Raw genomic sequence first — 13222 nt, 5'->3', positions numbered from 1 at the left:
CAAGTGTTGGCTGCTGTCATTGTTGTTAACTGTAACATCCCCAGACGTATAGGGCAAGATGGTGGTGTAGCACGCCAAGCTGCTCCCTCTGATGCCTGCATCCCACGTGGGCACCAGTTCAAGTCCCGGCTGCTGCATTTCCAATCCAGCTCTCTGCTAAAGGCCTGGGAAAAGCAGAAGATGGTCCCAGTGTTTGGGCCCCTTCCATCCATGTGGGAGACCGGGATGAAGCTCTTGGCTTCAGCCTGGCTTAGCACTGGCTATTGTGGCCTTCTAGGGAGTGAGCCAGCAGATGAAAAATCTCTCTCTCTGGTGTCTGTTTATCTCCTTCACTCCCTCACCCATAACTCTTTCAAGTAAATAAATCAATCTTTGTAAAAATTAACAAACATAAAAATTAGGTATATTTATGGGGAACTTTATGATGTTCATTGTATGTATGAATTGTATAATATCAAATCAGGGGAAATATATTTAATCTCTTGAGCATTTAATATTTATTTATGGTGAATGCATTCCAAATCCTATGTTCTAAGTTTTTTAAATAGAAAAAAAAATATTCAGTAAATTCTTTGTGGTCATTCTGTTGTGCAAATGAATCCCAGAACCTCTTTCTCCTCTCCAGCTGTGAACTAGCACTTACCAGTCAACCATTCCCTCTGTTCTCCCCAGCTTCTGGGAACCACACTTAGTACCTTCTATGAGGTCACGTATTAAACTCTACATACAGGTTAGATTGTGTGATACTTGTCTTCCTGTGGTTGCCTTATTTCACTGGACATAATGAGTTCCATTTCTACCCATGTTGTTGCAAATGCGAGATTTCATCTTTTCTTACGAATCAGCAGTTAACATTCTGTTGTGTATTTATACCGCATTTTCTTTACCCATTGTTAAGTGGGTGGGCACTTAAATTGTTTACATCTTCCGGCTGCTGTGAATAGGGCTATAATAAACAGGAGAGATCAAATATCTCTTCCAGAGATGGGCTTCATTTCCTTTTAATTTATCTCCAAGAATAGGATACTGGATCATATGGTGGTAGTTCTATTTTTAGTTTTAGTGTTTTGTATTTTTTTATTTATTTGACAAGTGGAGTTGGAGAGAGAGAGAGCAAGAGAGCGGGGCTGGGTGGGGGGAGGGAGGAGAGAGGAAAGCGCTTCTATCCATTGGTTCACTCCCCAAATGAGGGCTGAGCCAGGCAGAACCAGGAGCTGCATCCAGGTCTCCTACATGGGTGCAGGAGCTCAAAAATGTGGGCCATCCTCTGCTGCTTTCCCAGGCACCTTAGCAGGGAGCTGGATTGGAAGTGGAGCAGCTGGGACTCATACCAGTGCCCATATGAGATACTGGTGCTGCTGGTGGTGGCTTAACCTGCTAAGCCACAACACTGGCCCCTGGGTTTAGTTTTTGAGGAACCTTCCTGTTTCTCACAATGGCTGTACTAATTTACATTCCTACTCCCATTGTGGGAGAGTTCTCTTTTCTCCACACCCTGGACAGCACTTGTTGTATTTTGTCTTTTTGATGATAGTCAATACTACTGGAGTGAGGTGATATTTCATGGTTTTGATTTGCATAAAATTATCTAATGATTACTGATAATGAGTTTTTTTTTTTCATGTACCATTGGCCATTGGCCATTGTATGTCTTACTTTGAGAAATGTTGATTTAGCTCTGTTGCTCATTTTTGATTGAAATATTTGGTTTCTTGCTATGCAGTACTTCCAGTCCCGTAAATGTTCTGGTTAGTAACCACTTGTTAGACATGTAGCTTAGAAATGTTTTTTCCAAATCTGTGTGTTAACTCTCAATTCTTTTGACTATTTGCTGTGCTGTGGAAAAGCTCTTGAGCTTGATGGAATGCTATTTGTCTAATTTTGCTTATATCTTCCTTGCTTTTAAGATCTGAGCTTAAGGCCGGCGCCGCGGCTCAATAGGCTAATCCCCCACCTAGTAGCGTGAGCACACCGGGTTCTAGTCCTGGTTAGGGCGCCGGATTCTGTCCCGGTTGCCCCTCTTCCAGGCCAGCTCTCTGCTGTGGCCAGGGAGTGCAGTGGAGGATGGCCCAAGTGCTTAGGCCCTGCACCCCATGGGAGACCAGGAAAAGCACCTGGCTCCTGCCTTCGGATCAGCGCGGTGCGCCGGCCACAGCGTGCCAGTCGTGGCAGCCATTGGAGGGTGAACCAACGGCAAAGGAAGACCTTTCTCTCTGTCTCTCTCTCTCTCACTGTCCACTCTGCCTGTCAAAAAAAAATATATATATATATGAGCTTAAAAATCCTTGCCAGTTCCAATGTCCAGCAGTTTATTGGAAAGGTAGAATGACAGAGAAGTTTTTCCCTGTGTGTTCTTCTAATAGTGTCAGGGGTTCATCTGTCATATCTAGGTCTTTAATCCAATTTGAGTGTATTTTTGTGTATGGTGAGAGATACAGGGATCTACTGTGATTCCTCTGCATGTGGATATCAAACTTTACCAAAACCATTTATTTTGTAAAACTTTTCTTCAGTTTCATGTTCTTTGTACTTTTGGCAAAGGTCAGCTGGCTGCAGATGCCTGGGTTCATGTCTGAAGTCTGTATTCTGGGGCTAACACTGTGGCATAGTGGGTCAAGCTGCCACCTGCAGTTCTGGAATCCCATATGGGCACTGGATAGAGTCCCGGCTGTTCCATTTCCAATTCAGCTCTCTGCTGTGGCCTGGGAAAGCAGTGGAAGATGGCCCAAGTGCTTGGGCACCTGCATCCATGTGGGAGACCCAGAAGAAGCTCCTGGTTTCAGAGTGGCCCAGCTCCAGTCCTTGCGGCCATTTGGGGAGTGAACCAGCAAATGGAAGACCTCTCTCTGCCTCTGCCTCTGCCTCTCTGTCATTCTACCTTTCCAATAAATAGATAAATATTTTAAAAAATAGAGTCTCTGTTCTGTTTTCTTGGTCTGTGGATCTCTTTTTATACTGACAGCGTGGTAGTACTTCATCACTGTAGCTTTGCGATATGTTTGCAGTATGCTTTAAAGGGAGGTAGTGTAATAGCTCCTGTTTTGTTCTTTTTACTCAAGATCACTTTGGCTATTTGGCCCCTTTTGTGGCTTTATAGAAATTTGGTATTTTTTCTGGCAGTATAAAAATATCATTGGAGTTTTGCTAGGGGTTGCGTTGAATCTGTTCGTGGCTTTGGGTAGTTACACATTTTAACAACATTACTCTTAAAATTCATGAGCATGTGTGTCTTTCAATTTGTTTTTGTCTTCTCCAGTGTTGTTCATCAATGCTTTAGAGTTTTCATTGTAGAGATTTTTTGACCTCTCTGGTTAAATTTATTACCAATATTCTTGTTTTCCTTTTTATGGAACAATATGGAAATAGGATTGTTCTGTTGATTTCTTGTTCAGATGATTCACTATTGGTACATAACAATGCTAGTGGTTTTTATTTGTTGACTTTGTATCCTGCAAATTTGCTGAATTTGCTTATTAGTTCTATCAGTTTTTTGGTGAAGTCTTTCAGGTTTTATTTGTACAAGGTCATGTCAGCTGCGAACAGGTGAATTATTATTTTTGAATATGGATCCCCTTCCTTTCTTTCTCTTGCTTAATGACTGGAGCCGGGACTTCTAATGATGAAAAAAAGTGGTGAGCATGAGCAGACGTCGGCTGTTGCAGACCTGAGAGAGAAGAACTTGAGCTTTTCCCTGTTCAGTATGATATGAACTGTTGGCCTGTTACATAGACACTGTGCTATGTGAGGTGTGTTCCTTCTGCCTTCATTTGTTCGGAGTTTTTATCATGAAGGATGTTGAGTTTTATCAAAACCCCTTCTGAATCTGTTGAGATTATCGGAAGATTTTTGTCCTTTGCTCTGAAGAGGCGGTATCGTGTTCTTACTGCCTTGCAAATATTGAAACATCCTTGCATTTCTGGGTTCAATCCTACTCGATCATGGTGGATGATCTTTCACATTTGTACTGTTGGATTCAACTTGCCGGTATTTTGTTGAGTATTTTTGCTCCTGTGTTCATCAAGGGTATTGGCTCATAGCTTCCGTTTTTGTTGTGTCCTTGTCTGCTTTGGCTATCAAGTTAATGCTGACTTCATAGAAAGCATTGGGAAGAACCCCTGCTCTTCTACTTTTGAAATAACTGTAGAAGTACTGGTGGTATTCCTTCTTTCAAACATGGACAGAATTCAGCAGTAAAGCCTTCTGGGGCCGCGTTGTTCTCTGCTGGGAAACATTTTTATTGCAGATTTAGCCTTTCTAACCAAAATTGGTCTAGTTTCCCCATGGTCTATTTACCCATGATTCAGTCTTGGTAAGGTATATGTGAATCTGTCTGTGTCTTCTAGGTTACTGAATTTGCTGCCATATAATTGTTCGTAGGAATATCTAGCAACGTTTTGTCTTACTGTAGTGTCAGTCAATATGTCTCCATTTTCACCTCTGAGTCTCTGTCTTTGAACCTTCTCTTTTTTTTTTTTTCATGGCTCATCTGGCTAAGGATTTATATGTTTTGTTTATTGTTTGAAGTACACAGCCCTTCATCTCTTTCATTGTTTGTATATTTTTAGTCTTTATGTGATTTGTGGGGATTCAAGGTTTACTGTATCATCACTTGTTCCAACTGTGGGTTTATTTGTTCGTGTTTCTCTTCTTGAAGTATAGTACTAAGTTGCTTATTAGGCATCTTTCTGGGTTTTTGATGCACATTTTGATTATTATAAACTTTACCATTTTTGCTTTTGATTTTGGTGTACTATGCTTTATTTTCATTCATTTCAGGAATTTTTTTTATTTCCTCCTTGATTTCTTGCTGGATCCCCCTAATTGTTAAGGAATAAGATGTTGAATTTCTATGTATTTGTTTAGTTTCCATAAATTTTCTTCTTATGGAGTTCAAGCTGTATTGCATGGTAGTCATAAAAGATACTTGATATAATTTCTATTCTTTGAAATTTATTGACACTTGTTTATTGCCCTAACCTATGACCTTTCCAAGATAATCTTCAGTGTCCCATTGAGAACAGTGTGTATTCTGTAACTGCTGGATAGAAAGTTCTGTAGATGCCTGTGGCTTCAATTGATCTAGGTGTACTTTAACTCTACTGTTTATTTTCTGTCGAGATGATCTGTGTTTCTGAAAGTAGGGTGCCCAGGCCCCTATTCGGAGCCTATCCATTGAGGGCTAAGTGTGCTAGCTTTTTGTGTTTGACGCTATATTGAACGGGTATGTAAGTGTTAATTCCTTTTGTTAGAGTGTGCCAATTACTACTTTTGACCTAAAATCTCTGTAATCTGATGAAAGTATGGTAACTCTTGGGTCCCAATGGTGTGGAATATCTCGTTCCCTCCTTTCCCTTTCAGTCTGTGTGTATCCTTAGAGGGTAAGTGAGTTCCTTGCAAGCAGCATAAAGACAGGTCCTGTTTGTCAATCCATTCATGTGGCGTGGGGTGAAGTCATGGTTGTAGCTCTCACTCACAGGGGTTAAGCTACTTCCATCAGGCCTCTCACGTGTTCACTGCTATGATTGCTTTTTGCTGTGTGGTTATTTTCCTGCTCTCTTGAATAACAGACGTGTTTCATCTTCTTATTTCCAACAACACAGATAGAGGATATGCAATGGGGTAGAGGAGTCCGGGAAATCCCCCCTTCTGTGTGCACACTGCCGTGTAAGCCTGGACAAAGGAAGAAGACACAAAAGGGGACCCCATGCTGCTGGACCTGTGAGCCTTGCGATGGTTACCAGTACCAGTTTGATGAGATGACGTGCCAGCACTGCCCCTATGACCAGCGGCCCAATGAGAATCGGACCGGCTGTCAGAACATCCCCATCATCAAACTGGAGTGGCACTCCCCCTGGGCGGTCATCCCCGTGTTCCTGGCAATGCTGGGCATCATCGCCACCATCTTCGTCATGGCCACTTTCATCCGCTACAATGACACGCCCATCGTCCGCGCGTCTGGCCGGGAACTCAGCTACGTCCTGTTGACAGGCATCTTTCTCTGCTACATCATCACTTTCCTGATGATAGCCAAACCCGACGTAGCGGTGTGCTCCTTCCGGCGCGTTTTCCTGGGGTTGGGTATGTGCATCAGCTACGCGGCCCTCTTGACAAAAACCAATCGGATTTATCGCATATTTGAGCAGGGCAAGAAATCAGTGACAGCCCCCAGACTCATAAGCCCCACGTCTCAGCTGGCAATCACTTCCAGCTTAATATCAGTTCAGCTTCTGGGTGTTTTCATTTGGTTTGGCGTCGACCCACCCAACATCATCATAGACTATGACGAGCATAAGACAATGAACCCTGACCAGGCTAGAGGAGTTCTGAAATGTGACATTACAGATCTCCAAATCATTTGCTCCTTGGGATATAGCATCCTTCTCATGGTCACGTGTACCGTGTATGCCATCAAAACTCGGGGTGTGCCCGAGAACTTTAATGAAGCCAAGCCCATTGGATTCACTATGTACACGACGTGTATAGTGTGGCTCGCCTTTATCCCGATTTTTTTCGGCACTGCTCAGTCAGCGGAAAAGGTAAGTGAAAATGCACAGCTCGTCATATGTTTCAAAAATGTATTTGTAATTACCGAAACCCAATGGGTTGTGTCAAGTTGGAGGTTTTACGTGTGCAGGATTATATTTCTAGGAGTTGAGAATACTTGGGTCACTAGGCATGAATGCTCCAGGGGTCTAAAACTCATCATTGTGCTCCATTTATCTCGCTGGAAACCAACTAGAAGTGGTCTTTTCAAGGTAATTATATTTACTATAGAATTATTCAGTGTAACAAGAGATTATCTAGTATAAAATGATCTCATCTATCTAAATTAAATCATGCTATTTGCTCATAGTCTATCCCCTCTGCTTGCACACATATTTCTTTATGATGAGAGGAGACAGCCACAGTAGCGTATTCTGTAGTGGGGAATGTGTCGTGGTCATCATTGTCATGTTCTGTCACTTTTTTAGTGACTGCCTTGCTGTCGACTGTGAACAGGATCAGGTATATAAGCTATGTAAGCTCTACAGCATACTCGAGTTGCCAAGTGTGTATTAATAAACTATGGCCCAATGAGTGAATGAAGAAAAGCTTTGGTTATCATTCTACCCTAGACTGCTCACAGCTACCCGTCCATTAAGCACAGCAAGCAATGCATAATGAGATCAGAGACCCAACTTTCTTGCCAATAGAGATGTTGTGTGTCATCCAGCTGTGAAAGTTCAAGGTTTTCAAAGTTCATGGTCTCCAGTATGTGGGGCTATGCTGTGTTTGTCTAAGATACAGTTCCCCAGTATAGCTACAGGCTGAAGCATCCATAAATTAGGCAGCCCTCCTGTGTGGATTTTAATGTGGTTTCTAGCTCTAGGTTTGACATGCATGCTAATTTGGCAACCTTGCGGTATTATATTTAGCTAGATAAGATTGATGTATATATGATTCCTGATCATAACCTAGTCTGGCTGTAGGTTTGTATATTTGCACATCTTACAAGCGTGATCTGTTAATGCTAATAAGTTGTAGTGTCCTCCACCAGATGTGGGCTGTGGCAGGCTGGTGCAACTGAGGCTGGGACAGAGATCTTGATTCCAAGTGGCACTCTGTAGGAGAGACCCGAGTTCTAGCTTGATCAGGTGTCACTACTTCTGATGTCTGACTGTACTCCATGTTACTTTGAATGCATCTCATTAGCATTCGAAAATGTCTGTCTTTAATGAAAAAGCAGAAAGATTAAATTGGGAATGTTTAAAAATCTACAAAAGTCTACGATTCCAAGCACTAGCTGAATCTGATTTTTCATTCTAAACTTTGTTCTCTGTAAAGTCATATAAAGGATTAATGGCATTTGGCTGGTTTTCCAACTGAAAAGATATCTGTTACCTAAATTGTGTGATTCAGAAGCTATAGATTTTGGCTATCTTTTACAAAATAAAAGTGAATAGTTTATGAAATCATTCACAATTCTAATATCAAAGACAATAAATGTTTCCAGATTGTAATTTTAGCCATAAAGTAGCTAAGAGTAAGTTCTTCTAAAATACATGCTCATTGAGTATATATGTTTCAAATTCATAATGCATGTTTATTGTCTGTGAAACCAACTTGAATTTCATTTTATTTCTTCCATTTCCTTGTGGGCCAAGAGAATAATAAAATGTAAGTCAGAGTAGTGAAATGCGGTGGAGAGGGAAAGAAGTCTCCAGTGTCTGATGGTAAATTGATAAGTATTGGGCATCTTCTGGGATGTGCCATCGAGGCCTTTGGGAGTAATCACCATGTTACTACAGCAAACGGTTACCCATGTAACGTGTTTAGGACACGAAGACTTCTTTCCTGTAAGTGAACAAGAGGGACAAACAATTGCAGTGTTTTCTAAATGAATGCTGTTGTGTGCTGCCTAACAGGTTCTACCTCTTCCATGTCGTTTTGCGTCTCTGGATCCTTCCGGTCTTGCCTGTGTATCTTCTCAATAAGGTCATGTGTGAAATGGCTTATTTAAAAACTTGGAAGTGAGACAAGGCTTCAGAACTGGCATTCATCCATTCTGCTTGTTCTAGGGTTTGTTGGGCTGGGAGAATCGGGCTGCGGGAAGAAGTAACCTGTGTCCAAGCAGTGCGCCTTTGATCTGAGTTTCAGAAATCTCGTTTTCCTTTCTATCTTCTTGAAAAGTGAGGGTGTTTTATGGTTGACTGCCACAGTTAAAGGTACTGAGTTGCCACATGGCAGCAGTGAATTGGTATATAAAAATGCACCCACCCTAATGATGGGCATATGGCAAGATAAGCATGAGCAATCCATTAAAAAATACCACTTTGCTTACATTAAACCACGACATTCAAATTGTAGAAGGCAGCACCTTGCCAAATGTTATAAATAGATCATGGCAAAAGCCATCTTTTTTGCCAAGCTAGCAACTTAAAGAACCCAAGCTCTTCCATTTTGGGGCAGATCTAACAGTTTAACTGTTTTAAATGGAAGAAATTCACAGTGCCAGAGCAGTAAAGATTAGTCAGTGAGTTCAGTAGTGACTGTTTTCTCTTTCTGGAAATCGAATTCATTTTTGATTATGCTAAGGGTATCTTTGTGAAATTTCTCATCAGTTTAATGCATCGGCACAGAAAGCTGTTAGTTCATTGCAGGAACGTCAGCACCCATGGAATGTACTTCTCCTGTCGTTAGGAGGGTCGGAGAGATCGCTGCCTCCTTGATCGATCACTGCTGGCCTGGGAGTTCTTCTGTGAGGATCTTGCAAGATGGCTAGGGATGCAAGTGTGAAAAGTAGCTGCAAGAGACGATTCCAGCGTTCAGAAAGTATTTCTAGGAGACTGAGATGGTGCAGGGAGAGGCACCAGCTGGTGCAAGCACAGCACAGGAGTTGGCTGGGCTAGTGCAGAGCAGTAACATTGTTACTATGTCCTGGCATTATCTGCTCCAGCCCCCACCATTGTCTTTGATTCTGGGTGTTACCTCTACAGGTACACATCCCTATCTTCAGATAGGGATGATGGATCGGGAAAATCTTCCGGAGGACACCTTCATCCAAAGCATCTTGGCCAGATGTCTGGAAAGCTTCCTAGGCAACCTGTTACATCGTCTCCTACATGAGGGCTGGGAGACAAGCTTCATGCCGCTTGACTCTGCCCAGGACAGTAGATCTTGGAATAAAAGTGAGACCAGAGATTCCCAGAGGTCTGCCCTGAGTCAGGAGTGGTTGTGCAGAGAGGAGGACGATAAGAAGTGAAAAAGGAAAGAACGTGAAGTAACTGAGGTTCCAGAAGAAATTACTAGAAGAGTAGTGCCGTGGAGGAAGGAGTGTATCTTTCACAAGGGCATCCGTGGGCGGCAACTCTGCATACATAAGAGAAGAACCAGGATGTAAAACAAACTTACATGATAGGACTCTTTGATTTCCACTGGAGCATTACTCCACTAAATGACAGAATTAGGACAACCGTTGGCAAGCCTCTGACCCAGCTTGGGATGCTTAACTCAGTGGTTCTCAAAATTGTGTCATGTCTTCCCCCTCCATCCCCCAGCAGATTCTATAGGTTGAAAATAAAGCATAAAAGCCTTCCTCTTTAACAAGTCTGCTGGGAAAATGCCAGTGGAGATCAAGCAGACTTCTTAAAACGGCCTCATGCCTCCCTCCCAGCCGTAGAGGACGGCCTCTGAGCAGTCCCTTGATTTCTGCTTTTAGGGAACATTGAGGGAAGCATTAATTCCCATCCCAAGCAAAGAGGAGGTGCAGGGATCAAGTAATCAGGAGATCAGAGAAACTCTACCCAGGATCAAAGGCAGATGTCAAGGACCCCCGGGGTCTAAATGAAGTTTCAACACCAAGGTTTGGGCCAGAGACTTTGAAAAACTAGAACCAAGGCCCCAGCCCTGGGACCAAGGATAGCAACAGGACAAGCAGGTGGGAGTAGTTCTTGAGAGGCTGTTAGGAGCACTGAGGATGGTGTCATCTTGCACGTGTGACACAGTCTCCCAGAATCTGAACACAGAGCCAAATCGGCCTAGAACAAACACAAAGGGTGTTCAACAAGTTCATGGAAAATGCTTATTATAAAAATCAAGGCATGGATTTCAACATTTTTCACAACCAAAGAGACTCAACTTTTAGTTTAGTTTTCCACAGACAGAAGGCACCCTTCTATAGGGATAAGAAATATTTGGCATGTAGCTGAATATTCCTCCGTCAATGCCCAAGGTAGACATCACTAATCAATCCCAGCACCATTCCCTGGGATTTGGGTGTGGTCTTGAAATCCTTCTCAGCACAGCCTAGAGGCAACCATTGTCCCAACTGGATTAGAAAACCAGCTGTCGTTTATGATTTAGTTTCAGCCTCCTATCAATGGTCCCTGACACCACTTCCCATCCAGCTGCTTACGTTATTGGGAGAGCACCAATGAGAGGCCTTCATTAAGATTAATCAACTTAAAGGGAAAGGAGAGCTAAGAAAATCAGAAAATTATTGTTGCTGATCGTAGGCTGCCAACCGGCGCTCCTAAAGGAGCAGTCCTCATTCTCTTAGATAATATGTTATGATTCTGCCGTGTTTGATTGACTAAAATTTTCTCATGGTCTTTCACCCATTGAACTGAGTATGGCAAAGCATCTGCCCTTCCTGGTTCTATGGGAGCGAGGTTCGGAAGATGTCCATGTCCATTAGGAACTCAAAATGTGGATCCGTGTAGGTCTTCAGGCAAACTCTGACTAGTGCGAGGCATGGCTGAGGTTGCACCACAAAGAGTGATAGACAGGTACTCAGAGGAGCAGCTTCCACCAAAGCACCATGAAAACCACGACAAGGGGGCTGAAACGGACACAAGAAAACCACATGAACACCCGGTAAGAAGTAATATCACACGTCCGATGCAGGGGTTTGGACACAAGGCATGTGGAGAAAAGATGACACTCAGGCAACTGTGGCTCCCTTAGATAGGAGAGAATATAATACAAATTAGTGAAGCCTCACTTTCTGGGCAAGTTTTGAAACAATGTGAATTCTCACAGCTCCCTCCCAAATGAAGCATTTGGCAGGCGTCATATCTTTTCCGTGTGGTGGGCCAAGTTCATTTTAAGTACCGCAGATTGGAAGACAAAATATACGCCGTCCTTTCTTGAGGGGGAAATATTGCCTTCAGCTCTTGTTGAATTTTTCGGGGTCTTCCCTCTGACACAATTCCCAGGCAGCAGGGCAGTCAGAGAGGCGAGAATTCCATTGCAATGGGGCCTCCTCCTCCAAGCCCTGGAGAGCCAGCACCGAGTGGGAGTGTGGGACCAACATGAGCAGAGGGTAATTGGCACGAGCAATTTCCGTGGTAGTATTTTAGGCTAAAGGAGGGTGAGAAGCAGCTAGAGGTAAGAAAACAGGTTACATGTCTATTGTAGCAGATAGAGGAAAGTTACATGTTTATTGTAGCGGATAGATGAAAGATAGCATCAGTTTGCTAAATGCCTGATAGGTTAGCAGAGAGAGCACGCAGGTTTGTGTGCCAGTTGGAACATTTTTTTTTTTAACCTTGAATCTGCCACAACCCCCACCAGGAATGCCCTCTGGAGTCTGACTTTCTTCTTACATGGCTTTGGGACCTCAGCTTTAGAGAGATCCTGCCCCAAGGACCCAGGCCCTGAGAGCTGGGAGGACCAGCATAGCCAGGCCGGTGTCTGTCCTTTGGCTGTTGGCAGAGAGTCACCGACCACCTCTCATTTTCAGAAAGACCTTTTGTCAGACCACAGGGAAGCCAGGCACAACGTAGCATGCTGGGGTAGTGAGGGAACTGCCCAGTCCAGTCGTGGGCTCCTGTGATCCCGGTGAGACGTCTCAGTACTGCCCACCTGCCCTTTGTTCCAGGCCCCACTTAGCCTCTAGGCTTCCTCTGACCTTGAAGCTGGCTGGGTAGCCCTTTCCTGGGCCTCCCCCTGCACCACACCCTGCAGCGTGCTAGACCTTAGCAGTGTATGGTTTGTACAAGCCGTGTTCCTCCTTCAGTCCTCAGTTCTTTCACCCCACAGTGGACCCAGTTATCCCTACTCACGGGTTTCAGAGCCCAGGAGACCTTGACATTGGTCAGCACAACTCCTTACTCAGTTTTGACATGACTGGGTGCCGGTGAGGATGAGGAACAGCTGAAACCCTGATACACTGCTGCTGGGAAGACCAGAGATGGCACCTTCACTTTGGGGGAGTTTGCCAGGATTTTAACAAGTTGAGCTACGCACCTGTCGTGCCTGCCTGGCCTTTCCACTTCCCTGTGTACCCATGGGTGGGGAAGCAGTGTGTCTACGCAGAGACTTAGAGGAGTTTTTTTGCAATAACCCCACCTGGAAACACCCCAGTATTCAGCAGCAGCTGAATGGATAAACAGGTTGGATCAGTGTGTGAAATGGAACCCCCCATGTGCACCAGTCGTCCCCTGACACAGTCAGCAACGCTGGGAATTCTCAAAGCAAGCAGGCTGAGGGACAGAACCCCAATGAACACAGTACAAAGCACCCTCAATGACTGCATATAGATTGGTATTTTTAATTTTTTTTTTGACAGGCAGAGTGGACAGTGAGAGAGAGTGACAGAGAGAAAGGTCTTCCTTTGCCGTTGGTTCACCCTCCAATGGCCGCCGCGGCCGGCACACTGTGGCCGGCCCACCGTGCTGATCTGCTGATCCGATGGCAGGAGCCAGGAGCCAGGTGCTTTTCCTGGTCTCCCATGGGGTGC

The 13222-nt window shown here is 44.0% G+C and overlaps 1 protein-coding gene across 4 annotated transcripts in view; it reads left to right on the top strand.

Moving 5' to 3' along the window:
• The window catches only part of GRM7 (glutamate metabotropic receptor 7), an 826769-nt gene that overhangs the window by 653376 nt on the left and 160171 nt on the right, over window positions 1-13222 (top strand). For all 4 annotated transcript variants that reach the window (XR_007913802.2, XM_008273589.4, XM_002720620.5 and 1 more), the window contains exon 8: window positions 5601-6536. Coding sequence is in view for 3 of the 4 variants with exons in the window: in XM_008273589.4 (XP_008271811.3) it covers window positions 5601-6536 (936 nt within the window). In the remaining variant the exon portion in view is untranslated. The remainder of the gene's footprint in view (window positions 1-5600; window positions 6537-13222) is intronic.

The sequence above is a fragment of the Oryctolagus cuniculus genome, chromosome 10 (genome assembly GCF_964237555.1).
Source record: "Oryctolagus cuniculus chromosome 10, mOryCun1.1, whole genome shotgun sequence".
NCBI classification, from domain to species: domain Eukaryota; kingdom Metazoa; phylum Chordata; class Mammalia; order Lagomorpha; family Leporidae; genus Oryctolagus; species Oryctolagus cuniculus.
This window is presented reverse-complemented; position numbering and strand designations above follow the sequence as displayed.